This window comes from Mesoplodon bidens (assembly GCF_964165515.1).
Source record: "Mesoplodon bidens genome assembly, chromosome: 16".
Classification (NCBI taxonomy): domain Eukaryota; kingdom Metazoa; phylum Chordata; class Mammalia; order Artiodactyla; family Ziphiidae; genus Mesoplodon; species Mesoplodon bidens.
This window is the reverse complement of record NC_138173.1, coordinates 23,804,207-23,824,763: the sequence shown is the minus strand read 5'-3', so window position 1 is coordinate 23,824,763 and position 20,557 is coordinate 23,804,207. Positions and strand designations below refer to the sequence as shown.

The 20,557-nt window shown below is 42.0% G+C and overlaps 1 protein-coding gene across 4 annotated transcripts in view; it reads left to right on the top strand.

The window, feature by feature from the left end:
- The window catches only part of TPD52 (tumor protein D52), a 115,607-nt gene that overhangs the window by 73,827 nt on the left and 21,223 nt on the right, over positions 1–20,557 (top strand). For all 4 annotated transcript variants that reach the window (XM_081258353.1, XM_081258351.1, XM_081258352.1 and 1 more), the window contains exon 2: positions 13,357–13,472. In XM_081258353.1, the coding sequence (XP_081114479.1) occupies positions 13,357–13,472 (116 nt within the window). The remainder of the gene's footprint in view (positions 1–13,356; positions 13,473–20,557) is intronic.

The following is a 20,557-nucleotide window of genomic DNA, read 5'->3' as shown; positions in this document are numbered from 1 at the left end:
AAAAGCTCATGTGGCTATTGACCACTATGCATTTTCCTAATCAGCAGACAAGTAGTGCACAAAAAGGACTGATGTTAAAAGGAATCCTACTCAGAAAGGCTGGGAACACTGATCTGAAAAACATATTCTTTGATATTTATCCAAAATGCCATCATGGGGCAAACAAGAAGGTAACAAGGTTTAATCTGTGGGCAGAATGTTCCTCAGAAGCAACCTGAGTGAAGGACAGGATGAGGGCCAGTGCCTGGAACAAAAAGAGGTCTTTTATCAGGGACTTTAAAACTCTCTTGGTACAGCCAGCCCACGTTCAGAAATGCCTTGTACTTCTTGATCCACAACTCTCATAGATACAAATGTCAATAGCAGAAGCAGAATCCTGTGAGACAGAACTTATCCTTACTATGTGTGATGTATTCTGATATTTTATATTATTCCATTTCTTCTTTTAAAAATGCTCATTTGGTACTGCTAAATGGATTTCACAGTGCATAGTTTGAAAAACACTGATTTCAGATTCTGGAATACAAAGCTCCATTAGGGGTGTCAGTCTTTTGTTCACTGCTTTTCCCCCAGCACCTGGAACAGTGCTTGACAGCTGTGGTTCAACAAATATTGTTGGTTGAATGAATGAGTGAATGAATGAATGAATGAATGAAATGAAACTGGCAAAGAGTAAATCACACTGCAGTTCATTTTACAGATGTGAACATGGAGGCCAAGAGAGGTGTTGAGAAGTCCCCGAATCACAAAGTTTAGCCTAAGTCGGGACTCATACTCACCCTCAGTTCTCAAACGAGTGGGGTTTTTTTTTCCTTTGGTTTTGTTTTTTTTTTTTTTGCAGTACACAGGCCTCTCACTGTCGTGGCCTCTCCCGTTGCGGAGCACAGGCTCCGGACGCGCAGGCTCAACGGCCATGGCTCACGGGCCCAGCCGCTCCACGGCATGTGGGATCTTCCCGGACCGGGGCACGAACCCGTGTCCCCTGCATCGGCAGGCGGACTCTCAACCACTGTGCCACCAGGGAAGCCCTGTTTGTTTTTTGATCACAGGAAATCTCCACCTGTCTGGTAACGGATATCATACAACAGGTTAATCATTTAAGGCCTAACCTTTCCTTTGGTCAAGGGTCTTAAGTGGGGTAGTTTGTTGATTCCTCATGTGCCGCTGGGACCTGAACTTTCCATGTTGCCATGCGGTCAGCAGAGTGGCCTCACAGCTGGTTTCCCTGGCTGCATTTTTCTCTTCCATCCTGTGAACATCTACAAGGAAAACTTCCCAAATGTTATTTATGTAGACTCACTCTTTCTCTTAAGGATTTTCTAACGTACAGAAAGATGCAGCCCTAGTTTATAAAAAAAAAACCTTTGGTTATTTCTAGTGGTTTCAGGAAACAGGAGCCATTTAAAACTCTGACATTTTAGTTTCGTGCTGTCGTATTTGAAACTGTAAAAACACGGGAAAAACTCAAGCTGAAATTCTTTAGCTGTGAGCCCTTTTCATTCTCTTTTATACCCCTCTTGATTTCTACTCTGTGCCATTCTCTCTTCTTTTTAGGGAAGGTGTCATCACTTCTGGAAAGTTTTCCAGGATTGTCAAGGTCTTAAATAGCAAATATATGGTTTACAAAATAAAAATCTGAGCAGAATTGAAGAGATGTAGAACCTTCTTATTCCTACAGAGGAAATTTGAGGATGGAGTGACTTCCCTGTTGGGGATCCTCAAATTCCTCCATGGCTGACCTTTCACCCCCTTTCATGGAGTGCCCCAGTTTTGCCAGTTTTACACTTGACTGGGGCTGTGTGGACAGATGGCTCTGAAATAATTGGCTAAAGTTTTTTTTTCCTCTTTTTTTTTTTTTTAAGATGAAAGAGATTCAAGGGTCCGTTTAAGAATATCTGGAGAGAGGTTAACCTGTTTTATCAATATGATTCTGGCTACAAATTTTAAAGATTCTTGGTATGGTGAAAACTGCATGCTGTGGGATTGGTTCTAACTCTTGGAACTCCAGCAAGTGTGTTGTGAAATAAAGCCTTGAGATAAATTCTTTCCTCAGTAACGAAGAATGTGTTCTTCATTATGTTTCTTACACACCTGTGTTCATTAGGACTTTAAAATTCTGTTTCTACATTAACCATAATTAGTTATGCATCTTTACAATATATTGCAGATCCCCCCCAAAATCTGGAGAGGTGTATGAAACATTTGAAAATACGAATATGTTCTCCCTTTGCTGTCTTTTCTTCCTCCTCCACTCTTCCTGGGAAGTGAAGTTCGGAGAGGGTGACCTTTTTTCTTGGGCAGGAAGTTGACTGCTGTTTCGGGCCCTGTTTGCAGAGTTGAGTCCCAGGAGCACGGTGGCCCGTCTGGCCAGAGAGCTCTCTTACCCCTTTTACGTCGGTGCTGTCTGCCTCCCTCCCCTCCCCGGCTTGCAGGAATTTCCTCTTTGATGACCTAGTCACTGCCCAGTTCATCTCCTGGGTTCCTGGGTCATCCCCCCCGGTGGAGTGACTCGAGTTTCCTCAGCTTTCTTTTTTTTTTTTTTTTTTTTTTTTTTTTTTGCGGTACGCGGGCCTCTCACTGCTGTGGCCTCTCCCGTTGCGGAGCACAGGCTCCGGACGCTCAGGGTCAGCGGCCATGGCTCACGGGCCCAGCCGCTCCGCGGCATGTGGGATCTTCCCGGACCGGGGCACGAACCCATGTCCCCTGCATCGGCAGGCGGACTCTCAACCACTGCGCCACCAGGGAAGCCCCCTCAGCTTTCTTGTTGCTTGCTGTCTCCATGACAATTACTCCACTCATTTTTCTCTCCTAAGGTTTTACTGTTCTCACCATGAGCAAATATGGGAAAATCGCAGCCTTAAGGAGTATCAAGGTTTCACGGCCCGTGCTCCTGAATCTCTTTCTTCTGAAAATAATCAAAGGCAAATAGCAGGTGTCAGAGGCTCCCTTGCACGAAGTCAGTGGGGCACTTTTGCCCCCCTCTGGGAATTTGGCCACATCTGGAAGAGGTTTCAAGACGATTTGGTTGCTACCACTGGGTGCAGGAGGGGATGCTACAAACACTGAGTGGGTGGATGCCTGGGATGCCCCATGGAACGCTGCATAGGATACCCCCTGCCAAGAACTGCCCTGCTCTACATGTCCACCATGTCACAGTTGGGAAGCCTTGTCTTAAGTGGATCCTTTGCTTTTCGGGTCTCTTAAGGATAACCACTTTGGTGTGAGGACCTTCAAGTATTCCTCCCCCTCTTCTGGATTTTGTTACATCAGGAAACAAAGAATAAGGCACAGACTTTTTTTTTTTTTTGCAGTACACAGGCCTCTCACTGCTGTGGCCTCTCCCATTGCGGAGCACAGGCTCCAGACGCTCAGGCTCAGCGGCCATGGCTCACGGGCCTAGCCGCTCTGCGGCATGTGGGATCTTCTCGGACCGGGGCACGAACCCATGTCCCCTGCATCGGCAGGTGGACTCTCAACCACTGCGCCACCAGGAAAGCCCAAGCACAGACTTTTAAGGGGAAAATTTTTTATCTTGTGATCTTTGTGGATATGACCACTAAAGATATTTTGAATTATATGTTTTAAATATATATATATATATATATATTTTTTTTTTTGGTATCTGTAGGTTAAAAAAAGGGGCTGCATATTTCTTCTTGGATGTGCTTAAAGAAAACAACCCCAGAGACTGAAGTTTCTTATTCCTCCTCTTGTCTTAAAGCCATCGTTGCCTCTTTGAAGACTGTATAAGAGAGGTGTATACAGTTTTACTTTCCAGAGAAGCTTCTAGGCCTTGATTATCCTCTGACAAATTCTCTCTTGGGTAGACAGTGTTAACATTCAGACTTCAATAGCCGGTACCTTACACTTCTCTTGTGGCACCTTCTTCCCTCCTAACTGAATGTTCTTGGAGGTGGCTGATGTTATATTCTTCCTGCTCTGATACCATGAGCACCCCACCTATTCAAACACGGAGCTGTGTACACACCTTCTCTGTAACATGAAGGTAGGTGCCCTGCTCCAAATGGTAACACTCTATTAGATTATGTATGAGACAGAGTTGTATTGCTTCAGAAAAGTGACATTTTAGGTCTGTTTTAAATAGGTAAACCTTTTTAGGTGAAAGCAGTGAAGTGAGAGTGAAATACATAAAATAAAAAGAGGGGCAAGGTAGACCAGGATGGGAGACGGGGTTCCTATCTCTCCCTCTGACTCCACGGGGTGCCTTCCTACAATTCATTTATTCAGAGAGTATTGCTGAGTATCTCCTGTGTGCCAGACACTCTGAGCCAGATGCTGTGCGGGGCCGAAGCTACGTGTTCGGAGCGCAGTGCTAAGGTCAAATACTGCCCAGCCGGCTGTGTTCTAAGTACAGTAGGCAGTATACGGAGGGGTATTAGGTCCAGAGCAGCCCGGGTCACCAGGTCCGGAGAATTTCCTCCAAGAGCAGGAGACTTTTCCTACTGGTTTATTGAAATGAATCGGACTTGGAAATAAGGAGAGGGTTTCAGGAAGAGAAAATAACATGTGCAAAGACAGAAAGAAGGAGAGCATGATGTGGAAAGAGAGGGTGAAGGTGTTTGTACGACATCGTGAATGTAATTAATGCCACTGACCTTCATGCTTAAAAATGGTTAAGATGGCAAATGGTATGTTATATATTTTACCATAATAAAAAAAAATCAGGGCTTCCCTGGTGGCACAGTGGTTGAGGGTCTGCCTGCCAATGCAGGGGACACGGGTTCGAGCCCTGGTCTGGGAAGATCCCACATGCCGCAGAGCGGCTGGGCCCGTGAGCCACAACTACTGAGCCTGCGCGTCTGGAGCCTGTGCTCCACAACAAGAGAGGCCGCGATAGTGAGAGGCCTGCGCACCGCGATGAAGAGTGGCCCCCACTTGCCGCAACTAGAGAAAGCCCTTGCACAGAAACGAAAAACCCAACACAGCCAAAAATAAATATAAAAATAAATAAATTAAAAAAAAAAGCAGATGGGAAAAATAAGTAGGGGAGGCAGCTTATCTTAACTTACTTTTCAATACGTTCCTTAAAAAAAATAAATAAACCCGTCAAATAACATGTTTGCAGAGGAACTGCAGTTTGGAAGATGCAGTGAGCAGACGGGGGTGGGGGTGGGCGTGAGGACAGTAGCAGGAGATAGAATAGGTGGGCTCCAGACTGTCAAGAGCAGTGAGCTGGGCTTCCCGGGTGGCACAGTGGTTGAGAATCTGCCTGCTAATGCAGGGGACACGGGTTCGAGCCCTGGTCTGGGAAGATCCCACATGCCGCGGAGCGGCTAGGCCCGTGAGCCACAGCTACTGAGCCTGTGCGTCTGGAGCCTGTGCTCCGCAACGGGAGAGGCCACAACAGTGAGAGGCCTGCGTACCGCGATGAAGAGTGGCCCCTGCTTGCCGCAACTAGAGAAAGCCCGGGCACAAAAACGAAGACCCAACACAGCCAAAAAAAAAAAAAAAGGAGCAGTGAGCTTTACTAGGAGGTGGACAGCCATACAGGGACGTATGGCAAGGAGTGCCGTGGTGGTCAGAGTCATGTTTTAGAAAGATCTCTCTGGTGGCAGGGCAGTGAATGGACTGGAGGGGACCGAGACCATCAAGGAGCTTTGGGGGCAAGAATCTAAGCAAAACATGGGAAGAGCCTGGACTAAGGTAGGAGTAGTGGGATTGATGGTGGAGGGTGAAGTGGGCTCCTTGGGAGAGGGAGACGGAGGCACATCTCAGAGAGATAGGAAAAAACGCAGGGAGGGCAGTGGGAGGTATCAGGACCGGAGACTTCAGAGTGAGATTCGGTCTGCGCTACCTAGAGATGTCAAATGAGATCGTGACGGAGGACTGTCCTTAGTTGAAGGGGCGGAGGAGGGGCAGATGCTGAGGGAGGGGCTGGAGAGTGATGGGAAGTGAGGAAGTGAGCCTCGTGAATCAAGCGTCGTGGAGGAGGAGAGAGGAAATCGCCAGGATGACTTGTAGGACCCGGGAAGGTGCAACAGCAGATCCTTATCGAACACTGAGTATGTGCCCACCCTTGATTTCATGGTCCTTTAAAATATTCTTATAAAAACCCAGAGAACTAGGTGGGATTATTGCCTTTTTATTTATTTATTTATTTTGCGGTACGTGGTCCTCTCACTGTTTCGGCCTCTCCCGTTGCGGAGCACAGGCTCCGGACGCGCAGGCTCAGCGGCCATGGCTCGTGGGCCAGCTGCTCCACGGCATGTGGGATCCTCCCGGACCGGGGCACGGAGCCGTGTCCCCTGCATCGGCAGGCAGATTCTCAACCACTGCGCCACCAGGGAAGCCCCTGCCTGCCTTTTTATTTTTTAAACAGGTAACGGGGTTTGGGGCTCAGTTTCCTGGGGCTCAGTTCCCTGGGGCTACCATAACAAAGTGCTCCAGACCGAGCGGCTTAAAACAACAGAAATTTATTATCTTTACGGTTTTGGAGGCTGGAAGTCCAAAATCAAGGTGTCAGCGGGGCCATGCTCCCTCTGACACCTGCAGGGACATACTTCCTTGCCTCTTCCTAGCTTCCCGCTGGTAACCCCTGGCTTGCCTTGGCTGGCAGCTGCATCTCTCCAGTCTCTGCCCTCCAGCATCACACAGCGTGCTCCCTCTGTCTCTGTGTGCTCTGGATCTTTACATGATGTTCTCTCTGGGTCCCAGTGTTCAGACTTCCTTTTACTTATAAGGACATCAGCCCCTGGATCAGAGCCCACCTAAATCCAGTATGATATCATCTTGATTACATCTGCAACAACCCGGTTTCCAAATAAAGACACATTTATGGGTCCTGGGAGTTGGAAGTAGAAGGTGTCTTTTTTCGGGGGTGGGGGGAGACGCAAGTCAACCCACAACAGCATCTAGTTTTAAAAATCTCTGCCTTGTGTTTCCTGTCTTTACGCAGTGAAGTGTTTGGATTTAAATGATCCAAAATACTTTTCAGATCTAAAAGTGTATGAAAATGGTTAAAAGTTTTTTAGTTGATAATCATAGAAAGTCTTGAAGGGAAATAGTTGGCCTTGATTGGGGAAAAAAAAAAAAAAAGGTGAAAGCCGAAGAACTGAAGGGAAGAGAGAACTGTTTAGGGCTCCGCTATAGGGGCTGCACCCACCGCACCTGAGCAGGGATACCCACCAAACTCTCAACCGTGGCTTAGTTTTTTGTTTTTTTTGCGGTACGCGGGCCTCTCACTGTTGTGGCCTCTCCCGTTGCAGAGCACAGGCTCCGGATGCGCAGGCTCAGCGGCCATGGCTCACGGGCCCAGCTGCTCTGCGGCATGTGGGATCCTCCCAGACCGGGGCAAGAACCCATGTGCCCTGCATCGGCAGGCAGACTCTCAACCACTGCGCCACCAGGGAAGCCCTGTGGCTTAGTTTTAATTGTAGGTTCTAAATATGTATCAAAAAAGCTTTACTTCCTTCCCGGGTTGAAATTTTTGGGACTATGTAGCAAATGGATGGCTATGCGTGGGATGGGAGGAGAGCAGAGAAAAGAGAAACTTAGTTGGAACAAATCTTTAGTGAATAAGTCAGTTCAAATGAAATATTTATGAACGTTTGCTTTATTTTGGGCGCTATGAGTCCTGAGGTGAAAAGATAAGGGTGTGACATCAGGACCTTGTTTTCTGGAACTGGAGACTGTTCAAGACTGAAGTCTTTTCCCCATTCTTCCTCGTTCTTTCCCACCGTTCTCACTCCTCAGACATGTTTCCACTGAAGCAAAACACTAAGAACTTCATTTTCCTCAAAGTACTAACAAATTCTCTGACGTCCAAAGTATCATGTTTCATCACATCAAAGACACCACAGATTTTAAGATGTACCATTATTTTACATTTCATTCAGGGAAAAAATTGCTGCAAGTTAAACTAAAAAACAATGCTTTGTTTTCACTTAAAATTAGCTTAAGTGAAAACAAATTTTAAGTAAAATTGTCACTTAAAATTTTATGCTTATTTTCTCAGATTTATTCAGACATACACATTAATCATAACACTCCTCTGCATACTTTTTTTTTTTTGCTGTACATGGGCCTCTCACTGCCGTGGCCTCTCCCGTTGCGGAGCACAGGCTCCGGACGCGCAGGCTCAGCGGCCATGGCTCATAGGCCCAGCCGCTCTGCGGCATGTGGGATCCTCCCGGACCGGGGCATGAACCCGTGTCCCCTGCATCGGCAGGTGGACCCCCAACCACTGCGCCACCAGGGAAGCCCTGAATACTTTTTAAAGTCAGCTCAGTTCAAGTTTTCCTGAAACATCTTCACGTGCATCGCCTGACTTATCTGAATTCCCTTTCAGTTAGAAATAATCCATGTCTGTTTTATTTATCTTGCTCTCACAAAACGCCTGTGATACAGCCTTTCTTAAAAGAGAGGTCTGTGATTTTTCTAAGCCACTGACACCCATTTTTGCACATTTTGAGGCACAGTTACAGGTGACAAACAGCGATGCCACAAGGACTGCCTAGCTGGCTGGCTGTACAATGATCTCCAGTTCCAAGATGTAAAATGTAGAAGAAAAAATTGTGTCTCAGGACTGAAGGGGCACCGTTCTCCTGGTTCATCCCCATCACTCCCTTGGCAGTACGTCTCCCACCTGGGCAACCAACAGTTCTGCTGTCCGTGGGCTCCAGGCTCTCCTCCCCAGATAAAACTCTTCAGGGTGATCCCATGCATGCAACTGAAGACAGGCTGGCAATCTCTTTGCACAACTAGAAGAAGAATTAAGCAAGTGGCTAAAATGTTAGTAACCTGATAGAACGAATTATCACTGATTTGCAGACACTTGGGCTCGATAATGGTATCTGTGACTTTCAAGCCAGGCACCCCACGTGTTCTCACACTTGCAGGGAATGAAAAGCCCTCTGCTTCCAGCTTCCCTTCTGACCTGCTGTTTGTTCCCCCTGCTCTTTGGAATTTCTCTATGAAAAGTGTACATGAAGGAGGAAGAGTTTAGAGTCAGAAAGACCTGCGTTTTAATTTCTGTGACTCTGGGCACATTACTGAACTCAGAGAACCTCAGTTTCCTAATGGAAATAAATACTGCAAATACTGCTTCGCTCATTGGGTGCTGGTTGTAAGATTTTTGCTTTTTTTTCTTTTTTTTAGATAATATATAAATGTGTCTCCCCTCACGGTGGCTGGTATAGTAGATCTCAATAAATATGTCATATTTTCTCCCTCTTCTCTGTCTTTTAAAAATAGATTTCTGTCAGACTCTGAGGAGGAACATTAAAATTAATGATCAAATAAGAATTTTTTAATTATTTATAGTTTTTAGTAATCTATATTTTAAAAAATTTTTATTCGAATGTAGTTGCTTTACAATGTTGTGTTGATTTCTACTGTACAGCAAAGTGAATCAGCTATACGTATATATATATATCCCCTCTGTTTTGGATTTCCTTCCCATTTAGGTCACCACAGAGCACTGAGTAGATAGAGTTCCCTGTGCTACACAATAGGTTCTCATTAGTTATCAGTAATCTATACTGATATACATTTCCATGTCCCAACTTTCATGTTATGAATGAGAAATTAATATCTTTTTTCCAGCATGCCAGATTCTACCTCTGCAATAAATATTCTACTCTTACTGAACATATAAGATATGGGATAGGGCTTCCCTGGTGGCGCAGTGGTTGAGAGTCCGCCTGCCGTTGCAGGGGACACGGGTTCATGCCCCGGTCCGGGAAGATCCCACGTGCCGCGGAGCGGCTAGGCCTGTGAGCCATGGCCGCCGAGCCTGCGCGTCCGGAGCCTGTGCTCCGCAACGGGAGAGGCCACAACAGTGAGAGGCCCGCGTACCGCAAAAAAAAAAAAAAAAAAAAAAAAAAAGGGATAATACCTAGAAACACATAACAAGGTTTGAGGAAACTATATGGTTGGAAATGATTAAGAGACTGCTTTTGATCTACTCTACCATTTTTTACAGAGTCTTATTTATTATTGCCTCTAGGTATCTCCCAAGTCTGACCTTCAGCCCCCTACTCTTGTCTTTATTTGTGCTTTGTACAATGAATGATTTGAAGTTTTATTTTCAAATAAAAATATTCAGGTTCAGAGTCCTAACTCCACCGTGTATTCAGGTATGTTACCATGGGCAAGTTGCTTAACCTCTGTAAGCTTCAGTTTCCTCATCTGTAAATGGTGATGGTGATCCTTGTCTCACAGAAGTGTTGCAAGTAAATGATGTAATGTATTGGGACCACTTAGCTCAGATTTGGATATAAATAGAATGCACTTTGTGGTGGCGGCTATGGTTATTAATAATTTTCCTAAGTCATGACTGTTAGGTTTTGCAGGTGATTTCGATATCTATGTTTCTGTTCTTCCTCATGTCCTTAATTTTCCAGTTTTTTTCCCTAGTTGATGATCCTAAAACAAACCTCGCCTTTAAATTTTAATATTGATAATTTGCTGCCACCTACAGGCTAATATGAAAAAAGCAGAACGTGTAATTACTAGCTTTCTTAGACTCTTGAGTATAAAATCCCAAGGTCATCTTGGAGGTCCCGAAGCTAACTGTGGACAACCCCAGAATGCCCTTTTCTGAGATTCTTATTTTCCCTGGTAGCTCAACTAAATTCTTGATTAATATCAGAATCCTCTTAGATTCTTTCTGGAATTGGGCAGTTACACGGAAAGCATTATTAGTAATCAGATATTGCATCTTCCCCCATAAGTAGATTTGCAAAACAGTGTTTATTAAAAAGCGTGAAAGAGGCTTTGCTATTTAAGGCATGGTTTAGCACCTGAGTTTTTTGTTTGTTTGTTTGTTTATTTATGTATTTGGCTGCATCAGGTCTTGGTTGCGGCACCCAGGCTCTCCGTTGCAGTGCGCAGGTTCTAGAGCGCGCAGGCTTGGTTGCCCTGCGGCATGTGGGATCTTAGTTCCCTGACCGGGGATCAAACCCGCATCCCCTGCATTGTAAGGCAGATTCTTAACCATGGACCACCAGGGAAGTCCCAGCACCTGAGTTTCCTTGCGTGTTGTTGGGTCCTGTCCTAGTTGGAGAACTTGAGAGGGTCTGAGCAAAACATTAAAAATAAAATAATGTTTGTAATGAACTCTGTGGTGGTTCTTATTCTCTTGCCTCCTACGATTGCTGCCTGTATGCTTGTATTCCATCCTCAGTCTCACGCTCCTTTGTCGAATAATCCGGTATAGGGCATACATTTGCAAGCGCACAAGGACCCTCCTCAGTGGTTTCTGGCCGTACATAGCACAGCACCATGTCCGCAGTTTGATATGACTCAAGCTGGAGTAAGAGGTTCCAGTGCCAGATAGCAGGGGATGGGGCCAGTGAGGCTTGTGTGCTCAACTACGGGGTTGAAGTTGCTTTGAAAACAACAAGGAGCTACCAAAGGAACCATTTTAAGCTGGAGAGTGACATGATGAGATTTCTATCAGTACTCGGGCAATCTGCTTGAAGATATTTTGGAGGGAACCTGCAGAAGCAGCTATTCATTGAGCCTTTCCATCCACTGATTGTACCTGTCACGTATTGTCTTTTCATGAGAGGACTTGAAGCAGATCCTATTTGCCACTCTAGTTTGTGGTTTCTGAATCGTTTTATTTGTATTACTTTTATGCCTTTAACAATTCTGTAAACACCTTTCAGGTAGGCACTGTTATGCTACTAATTATTGTTATTGTAATTATCAACTACTCTTATGCAGTTAATATACAATGGATCAGTGCAAGTGTCTTTGTACCTTTCACACAATGTACGTACGTATATTTCTCCTGGGCTTGCCATGGCTCTGGCTGCTTGTCGGAACAGCGTGCTTGTTCTCTGTTGGTCTTCCTCTCTGCCTGCCTCTTAAGTCTGTCATCTGCCACCCGGCATCCTGCTTTGGGCGGATGCCACATTGCCACTGTGGTGGAACCAGCCCTTCCCAGAAGTGGACGTGAGGGCTGGTGGGGAACAGTGTGATCCCTGGAATGCTCACTGGCAGAAAGAGGCAAAGAGCAGGAAGAGGAGACCTTTTCCTGGTTCCCTGTGCAAAAAAGCTGTTGCCAGAGGAAACTGAATGCCCACAGCTGGGGCATGGGAATGGATGGCAGGACTGCGACCAGGGTAAGGCGAGCGAGCCCTCGCCTCAGGTGTAGCATTAAGGGGGCATCGAAAAGCCCTGCAATCAAGATGCGTATTATGTTAATGCAGTGTTTTAAGAAGATTAAAGTGGAAGGAATCCATGATGAACAACATACTAACATTTTAAATAAAGACGAGATCAGTAACAGTGCTATGAAAAGCCACCTTTGGAGCCTGAGGCAAAAGGAAAAATCAGCCATACTGAGCCTGTCTATTTAAAACTTTGGTACTTTGTTCACCGTGGATTCTTTGAATTAACTTTGATTTTTAAAAAATATTACATTAAAATATTAAAATAATCAGCCATACTGAGCCTGTCTATTTAAAAATTTGGTACTTTGTTCACCATGGATTCTTTGAATTAACTTTGATTTTTAAAAAATGTTACAATAAAATATTAAAATAATTTCTTAGTGCCCTCTTAAATTTGTCACCCAAGGTTCAGGGGCCTCACTGCCCACGCTCTTAGCCTTGTACTTGGTTGGGCAGAAGAGATGGGAGACTTGCCGAGAGGCAGGTGCCTTCCTGGCTACTCTCTGAAAATACCAAGTTCTTCCTGATGGATGAATAGACATTGGCTCTATTCCAGGGCAATGGGTGTGGCAGGATTGGTCATAAATAGTGTTTTGGTAGAAATATTATGTGGGTGTTGGTCAATTCTCTGAGTATATAATTTAGGACTTTTAAAAGGGTATCTGGATGAGATACATATTTTTAAAAAGCTACAAGAAGGTGTCTCCTACTTCCACTAACTAGGGGAAAGAAATGGAATAAAATTTCTTTAGATACTTCTTCACTGAGGCTATTAAGAGTTGAATCTGATTAGTAGAGGAAGCTAAAGACATTTACAGTCTCCTTCCTTTGGTTTCTATGAATTATTAGTCATGCTGATTGACTAGTTAAGCATTTAAGGTCTTGGGAAGATCCCATTCTTGGCCTCTTAACTCTTCTGCTTTGCAGTAAGTATATTGTGACTGGAGAAATGAACAGAAGCAGAGAGCGTGCTGTATTTTTTAAATTCATATTTTGGTAGGGTGTCATTTGGTGGTTTTTAGTGGTTAGGTCAGACTTTTTTTTTTTTGGTTCGTTCCTGGGAGAGCCACATCATTTGAAGGTGCAGAAAAATGAGATGTGGCTCTAACCTAATTGGCTTTATTCTGGCTGGGGCAGTGGAGGAGCCCAAAGGAGAATTTTACTTAACTTTCATACCTTACAGACTTTTTTTTTTTTTTAAATCTCCAACAAGGTCTACTGAGAACAGACCCAGTACCCGAGGAAGGAGAAGATGTTGCTGCCACTATCAGTGCCACTGAGACCCTATCAGAGGAGGAGAGAGAAGAGCTAAGAAGAGAACTTGCAAAGGTAAAGGCGCAATCCTTCTGGAACTTCATGTTTTGCACTTAATATATTGTCATTTGTTTTTCTAAAGCACATGGTAATATCGTAGACTCAGTTTCAGGGCAGAGAAAGCAACATGTGTTTACTCTCCTAGAGATCTTGAGTGGGGGGAGAGGAGACGAGGAAGTGTGAGATCAGTTGGTTTTTATATGAGGGAAGGTATGTACAGGTAAAGTGGATCTGAGAAGTAAGGTGTGAAGTGGGAAATGGATGAGGGCTACTAGTGAATATCTTCTAGGTGACCTCACTAACCCCGATGCGCTTGGCTCTTCAGCTGCTTCACTGACGTTTTTCTCCCCTTGGCAGTGTTGTGGATAGAGGTACTTCGAACCTTCTTTCCATACCTTCCTCTCTCCCTCCCTCTCTTCTTTTTTTTTCTTAAAATCAACCATTGTAAAGTGTACAGTTCAGTGGCATTCAGCATATTCACAATGCTGTGCAATTATCATCTCTATCTAGCTCCAAACATTTTTAGCACATCCAAAGGAGACCTCATATTCACTAAGCTGGCATCCCCAGTTTTCCCTTCCTTAGCCCCTGGTGATAATTAATCTGCTTTCTCTCTCTATGGATTTACCTATTCTGGATATTTCATTTAAATGGAATCACATATCATGTGACTTTCGGTATCTGGCTTTTATCATTTAGTATAATGTTTCTGAGGTTCATCCTTGTTGAGCTTGTATTGGTACTTCACTGCTTTTTTGTGGCTGAATAATATTCCATTGTATTTATCTTCTGTATTTTGTTTAACCGTTCATCTGTTGATGGACATTTGGGTGGTTTCCACCTTTTGACTATTGTAGATACTGAGCTAAGGAACATTTGTGGAAAACTACTTATTCGAATACCTATTTCTAATTCCTTTGGGATATACCCAGAAGTAGAATTGCTCATCACATGGTAATTCCATGTGTAACTTTTTTTTCAGACCTGCCAGACTGTTTTCACAGCAGGGAGGACACCGTTTCACATCTCCATCAGCAACTTCTGTACATCCTTGCCAACGTTTTTTATTTTCTGTCTTTTTGACTATAGCCATCTTAGTGTAAAGTGGTATCTCATTGTGGTTTTGATTTGTATTTCACTAATGACGAATGATATTGAGCATCTTTTCATGTGCTTATTAGTCGTTTATATGCCTTCTTTGGAGAAATGTCTATTCAAACCTCTGCCATGTTCTTAAAACATTATTTGTCTTTTTGTTGTTGAGATGTAAGAGCTCTTTCTGTACCCTGGATACTAGACCCTGATCAGAAATGTAATTTGCAAACATTTTCTCCCATTCCATACATTGTCCTTTTACTTTCTTCATAGTGTCTTTTTTAAAAATATATATATATTTATTTATTTGGCTGCGCTGGGTCTTAGTTGCGGCATGCGGGGTCTTTAGTTGCATCATGCAAACTCTTAGTTGCAGCATGTGGGATCTAGTTCCTTGACCAGGGATCAAACCTGGGCCCCCTGCATTGGGGGCACAGAGTCTTAGCCACTGGACCACCAGGGACGTCCCTCTTCATAGTGGTTTTTTTTTTCGGTACGCGGGCCTCTCACTGTTGTGGCCTCTCCCGTTGTGGAGCACAGGCTCCGGACGCGCAGGCTCAGCGGCCATGGCTCACGGGCCTAGTCACTCCGCGGCATGTGGGATCTTCCCGGACCAGGGCACGAACACGTGTCCCCTGCATCGGCAGGCGGACTCTCAACCACTGCGCCACCAGGGAAGCCCTCTTCATAGTGTTGTAATGCACAAAGGTTTTAAAGTCTGATGAAGTCCAGTTTATTTTTCCTCTAGTTGCTTGTCCTTTTGGCATTACATATAAGAATCCATTTCCAAAACTCAAATCATGAAGATTTACACTATGTTTTCTTCTAAAACTTCTCTCTTATATATAAGCCTGTGATCCATTTTGAGTTAATTTTTGTGTATGGTTTGTGGTAGGGTTCAACTTCATTCTTTCACATGTGACTTTAGTTTTGTTAGCACCATTTGTTGAGAGATTATCCTCAGTGAATGCTCTTGGCATTCTTGTCAAAAATCATTTCACATAGATGTAAAGGTTTCTTTCTGGACTCTCAGTTCTGATATATTCATCTATATGTCTGTCCTTCTGAGTGTACCACACTCTTTCGATTACTATAGCTCTGTAGTAAGTTTTGAAATCGAGAAGTGTGACTTTTTCACCTTTTTCTTCTTTTTCAGAATTGTTATTTAAGGTCTCTTGCAATTCTATATGAATTTAGAATCTACTTTTCTACCCACAAAAAATGCCGTTGGGATTTTGATAGGGCTTTTATTGAATCTGAGGATTGATTTGGGGGAGTATTGCCACCTTAACAATATTAACTCTTAAACTCCATGAATGTGGAGTGTTTTTTTCATTTGTTTAGGTCTTCTTTAATTCCTTTTAGCAATGTTTTATAGTTTTCAGTGTACAAATCTTATAATTCCTTAGTTACCCTTATTCTGAAGTATTTTATTCTTTTTGATGTGATTATAAATGGAATTTTCTTAATTTACTTTTCAGATTTTTCATTGCTACTATATAGAAATACAGCTGAAGTTTCCATGTTAATCTTGTATACTGCAATTTGCTGAATTTGCTTATTAGCTCTAATAGATTTTTTGTGGATTATTTAAGAATTTTCTATATAGAAGATAATGTTATCTGCAGTTAAAGGTCGTTTCACTCTTCCTTTCCATTTTAGATGCCTTTATTTATTTTTCTTCCCTATTGATCTGGCTGAAACCTCAGTGCTACGTTGAATAGCAGCAGTGACAGTGGGCATCCCTGTCTTGTTCCTAATCTTGGGGGAAATGCTTTCAATATTTCCCCATTCAGTATGGTGATAGCTTTCGTTTTTTTTTTTTTTTTTTTTTTTTTTTTTTTTTTTTTTTTTTTTCTTTTTGCGGTATGCGGGCCTCTCACTGTTGTGGCCTCTCCCGTTGCGGAGCACAGGCTCCGGATGCGCAGGCCCAGCGGCCATGGCTCACGGGCCCAGCCGCTCCGCGGCATATGGGATCCTCCCAGACCGGGGCACGAACCCGTATCCCCTGCATCCGCAGGCGGACTCTCAACCACTGCGCCACCAGGGAGGCCCTCGTTTTTTTATAAATGCACTTATTCATGTTGAGGAAGTTCCCTTCTCTTCCTAGTTTGTTCAGTGTTTTTTTCATGAAAGGGTGTTGGGTTTTGTCAAATGCTTTTCTGCACCTTATTAAGATGAACATGTATTCATCTTAATTCAATTAATATGGTATATTACATTGATTGATTTCAATATGTTGAATCATCCTTGCATTCCTAGGATAAATCCCACTTTATCCTAGGTGTATGTATTCTAGGTCATGGTGTATAATCCTTTTAATATGCTTCTGGATTTGGTTTGCTAGTATTTTGCTGAGTATTTTTGCATCTATATTCATGGGAGAGATTGACTTGAAGTTTTCTTGTGATATCTTTGTCTGGCTTTTGTATCATAGTAATGGCTGGCCTCTTGGAATGAGTTAGGAAGTTTTCCATTCTCTTCTATTTTGTGGAAGAATTTGAGAAGAATTGGCCTTATTTCTTCTTTGTTTGGTAGAATTCACCAGTGAAGCCTTCTGGTCTTGGACTTTTCTTTGTTGGAAGATTTTTTTTTTTTTTTTTTTGTGGTATGTGGGCCTCTCACTGTTGTGGCCTCTCCCGTTGCGGAGCACAGGCTCCGGACGCGCAGGCTCAGCGGCCATGGCTCACGGGCCCAGCCGCTCCGCGGCATGTGGGATCTTCCTGGACCGGGGCACGAACCCGTGTCCCCTGCATTGGCAGGCAGACTCTCAACCACTGTGCCACCAGGGAAGTCCTGTTGGAAGATTTTTGATTATTCGTGCAATTGCTTTACATGTTATAGATCTGTTTAGATTGTCTGTTTCTTCTTGGGTCAGTTTTGACCATTCGTGAATTTCTAGGATTGCATCCATTTCATTTAGGTTATCTAGTCTGTTGGCATACAATTGTTCATAATATTTTCTTATAATCCTTTTTATTTCTATAAGGTTGGTAGTAGTGTCACCACTTTTATTTCTGATTTTAGTTACTTGCATCTTCTCCTTTTTTTTTCCTCTGTCAGTCTAGCTAAAGATTTGTCAATTTTGTTGATCTTTTCAAGGAGCAGCCTTTGACGTCATTGATTTTTTGCTATTGTTTTTCTATTCTCTATTTTGCTTATATTTAATTTTTATTATTCTCTTCCTTTTGTTAGATTGGGTTTAGTTTACACTTCTTTTTCTAGATCTGTAAGGGTGTAGAGTTAGGTTATTGATTTGAGATCCTCTTTATTAATGTAGGCATTTGCAGCTATAAATTTCCCTCTGAGCACTACTACTACTTCTCATAAGTTTTAATATGCTGTGTGTTTGATTTCATTTGTCTCAGGGTATTTTGTAATTTCCTTTGTGATTTCTTCTTTGACTCATTGGTGGTTTAAGAGTGTGCTGTTTAATTCTGATAAATTTATGAATTTTCCAATTTTCATTTTGTTTTTGATTTCTAGTTTCATTCCATTATGGTTGATAAAGATATTTGGTATGATTTTAAATTTATTGAGACTTGTTCTGTTGCCTAACATATGCTCTGTCCTGGAGAGTGTTCCATGTACATTTGAGAAGAAGGTGTATTCTACTGTTTTGGGGTGAGGTGTTCTATTTATGTCTGTTAGCTCTAGTTGGTTTATAGTGTTGTTCAGTTTTCTTGTTTCCTTTTCACTTATCTGTTTGTTCAATCCACTTTTTTACATCAGATTTTATAAACTAGGTGGGGATAGGATGGGCAAGGCAGATTGGTGATAAGCCCTATGAGGAGAGTAAGAATTAAAAATATTGACTATGTGGTACATGCCTAATATTCTTATTTTGAAAAGAGAAAACAAAAATACTTTTTCCACAAGTTATTTATGTTTAGTGCAGAAACAAAAAAAATCAAAGAAAATTAAAATTACCTACAGTGTAAAAGATTTAGATTATCTGTTTCCAGATTTCCAGACTTTTTGCTATGTATATATTGCTATAACGTATTTCAGTATTTTATGAAGGCATCAGAATACACATCTGTAACTTTTCTTCACTTAACTGAATTTCAAAAAAATTTTTGTGCCAGTAAATAATCTTCTAAAACATCATTTTAAATTGCTGCATAGCCCATTTTTTAATTGCTTCAAGCTCATTTTTAGTTAATGGACATATTATTTATAAACATTTAGTTGTTTCCTTTTTTGCTATTATGAACAGTATTTTGATGGAAGTACTTACATATAATCCTTTAGGCACCTCTTTAATTAGTTCTTTAGAATAAATTCCTAGAAGTAGAATCCCTGGGTCTACTGGGTTTTAAGGTCACAGAGTCATTCCCATGTACACCAACAAGGCCAAAATGCTATCCAGAAGATTTCTCATAGTATGTGAGAGAGTAGTTTTTCCAAATCCTTGCCTGTTCTCAGTATAATTATGTCATTATCAGTAATATTAACTTAACAGTAATAGCACTTAATATAGGTCTAACTCTCCCAGTAGGTTATGTAATGTTATTTAACAAATGAAGTTACCAGACATATGATATGTAAACGTTTTCCCCCATTCTGTGTGTTTTCCTTTTCACTTTCTTTTCACCCTTTGACACACAGAAGTTTCTAATTTTGATGAAGTTGAATTTATCTGTTTTTCCTTTGGTGACTTGTGCTTTAGTTGTCACATGTCAGAAACCATTGCCTAATCCAAGATTATAGAGATTAAGGTCATAAGGTAATGCACTGCAGCACTGAGTCTTGTGTTCAGGTCTTCATGAACTCTGATGCATGTGTATTTATCCTTTTATTTGTATAGTGTTCACGTTTTATCAGAAGTTTATTCTATTTTTCTGAAAACTCCATGAGATATGGCAGATATACTATTACTTTACCTCATATCATATATGACATTGCGATATCACAGTATTATTATAATAATCATGATATCATAATGATAATAAGATATAATAAAATTATTTACATTTAAAGAAAATGGTAATGTTCAGTTTTTTCACATTAGAGTCACTGCTTGAAATAGTTGTAGAAATTAAATAAAATGGAGATAAACAACTTTAGTTTTTTTTACTCCTTTTTGAGATATAATTTACATACCGTCACATTCATCCTTTTAAAGTGTACAGTTCCTTGATTTATATATATTCACAAGGTTATACAACTATCACTACTACTTAATTCCAGAGCATTTTCATCACCCCAAAAAGGAACCCTGTTCCCATTAGCATTCACTCCCAATCCTCCCTCTCCCCAGTCCCTGGTAACCACTAATCTACTTTCTATTTCTATAGATTTGTCTATTCTGGGCATTTCCTATAAATGGAATCAAACAACATGTGGTCTTTTGTGACAGGCTTCTTTCACTTAGTATAATGCTTCCAAGGTTCATCCATGTTGCCGTCATATCAGTGCTTCATTCCTTTTTATGGCTGAATAATATTCTGTTGTATACGTATATACCACATTTTGTTTATTCATTCATCAGTTGTTGGATATTTAGATTGTTTCTACTTTTTGGCTATTATGAATAATGCTACTGTGAACATTCATGTACAGGTTTTTGTTTGAACATATGTTTTCAGTTCTCTTGTTATATACCTAAGAATGGAATTTCTGGGTCATATGATAACTCCATGTTTAAATTTTTGAGGAACTGTCCAACTGTTTTGCTGCCAAACTGCACAATTTTACATTCCCACCAGCAGTGTATGAGAGTTCCAATTTCTCTACATCCTTGTCAGCACTTGTTATTGTTTGTCTTTTTGATTTTAGCCATCCTAGTGGGGGTGAAGTAGTATCTCATTTGCACTTCTCTAATTACTAATGAATGGTATTGGCCATCTTTTCATATGATTATTGGTCATTTATATATCTTCTTTGGCAGAATGTCTATTTAAATCCGTTGTCCATTTTAATTGGATTATTTGCCTTTCTATTATTGAGTTGTAAGTGCTCTTTATGTATTTTGCATACTAGACCCTTATCAGATATATAAT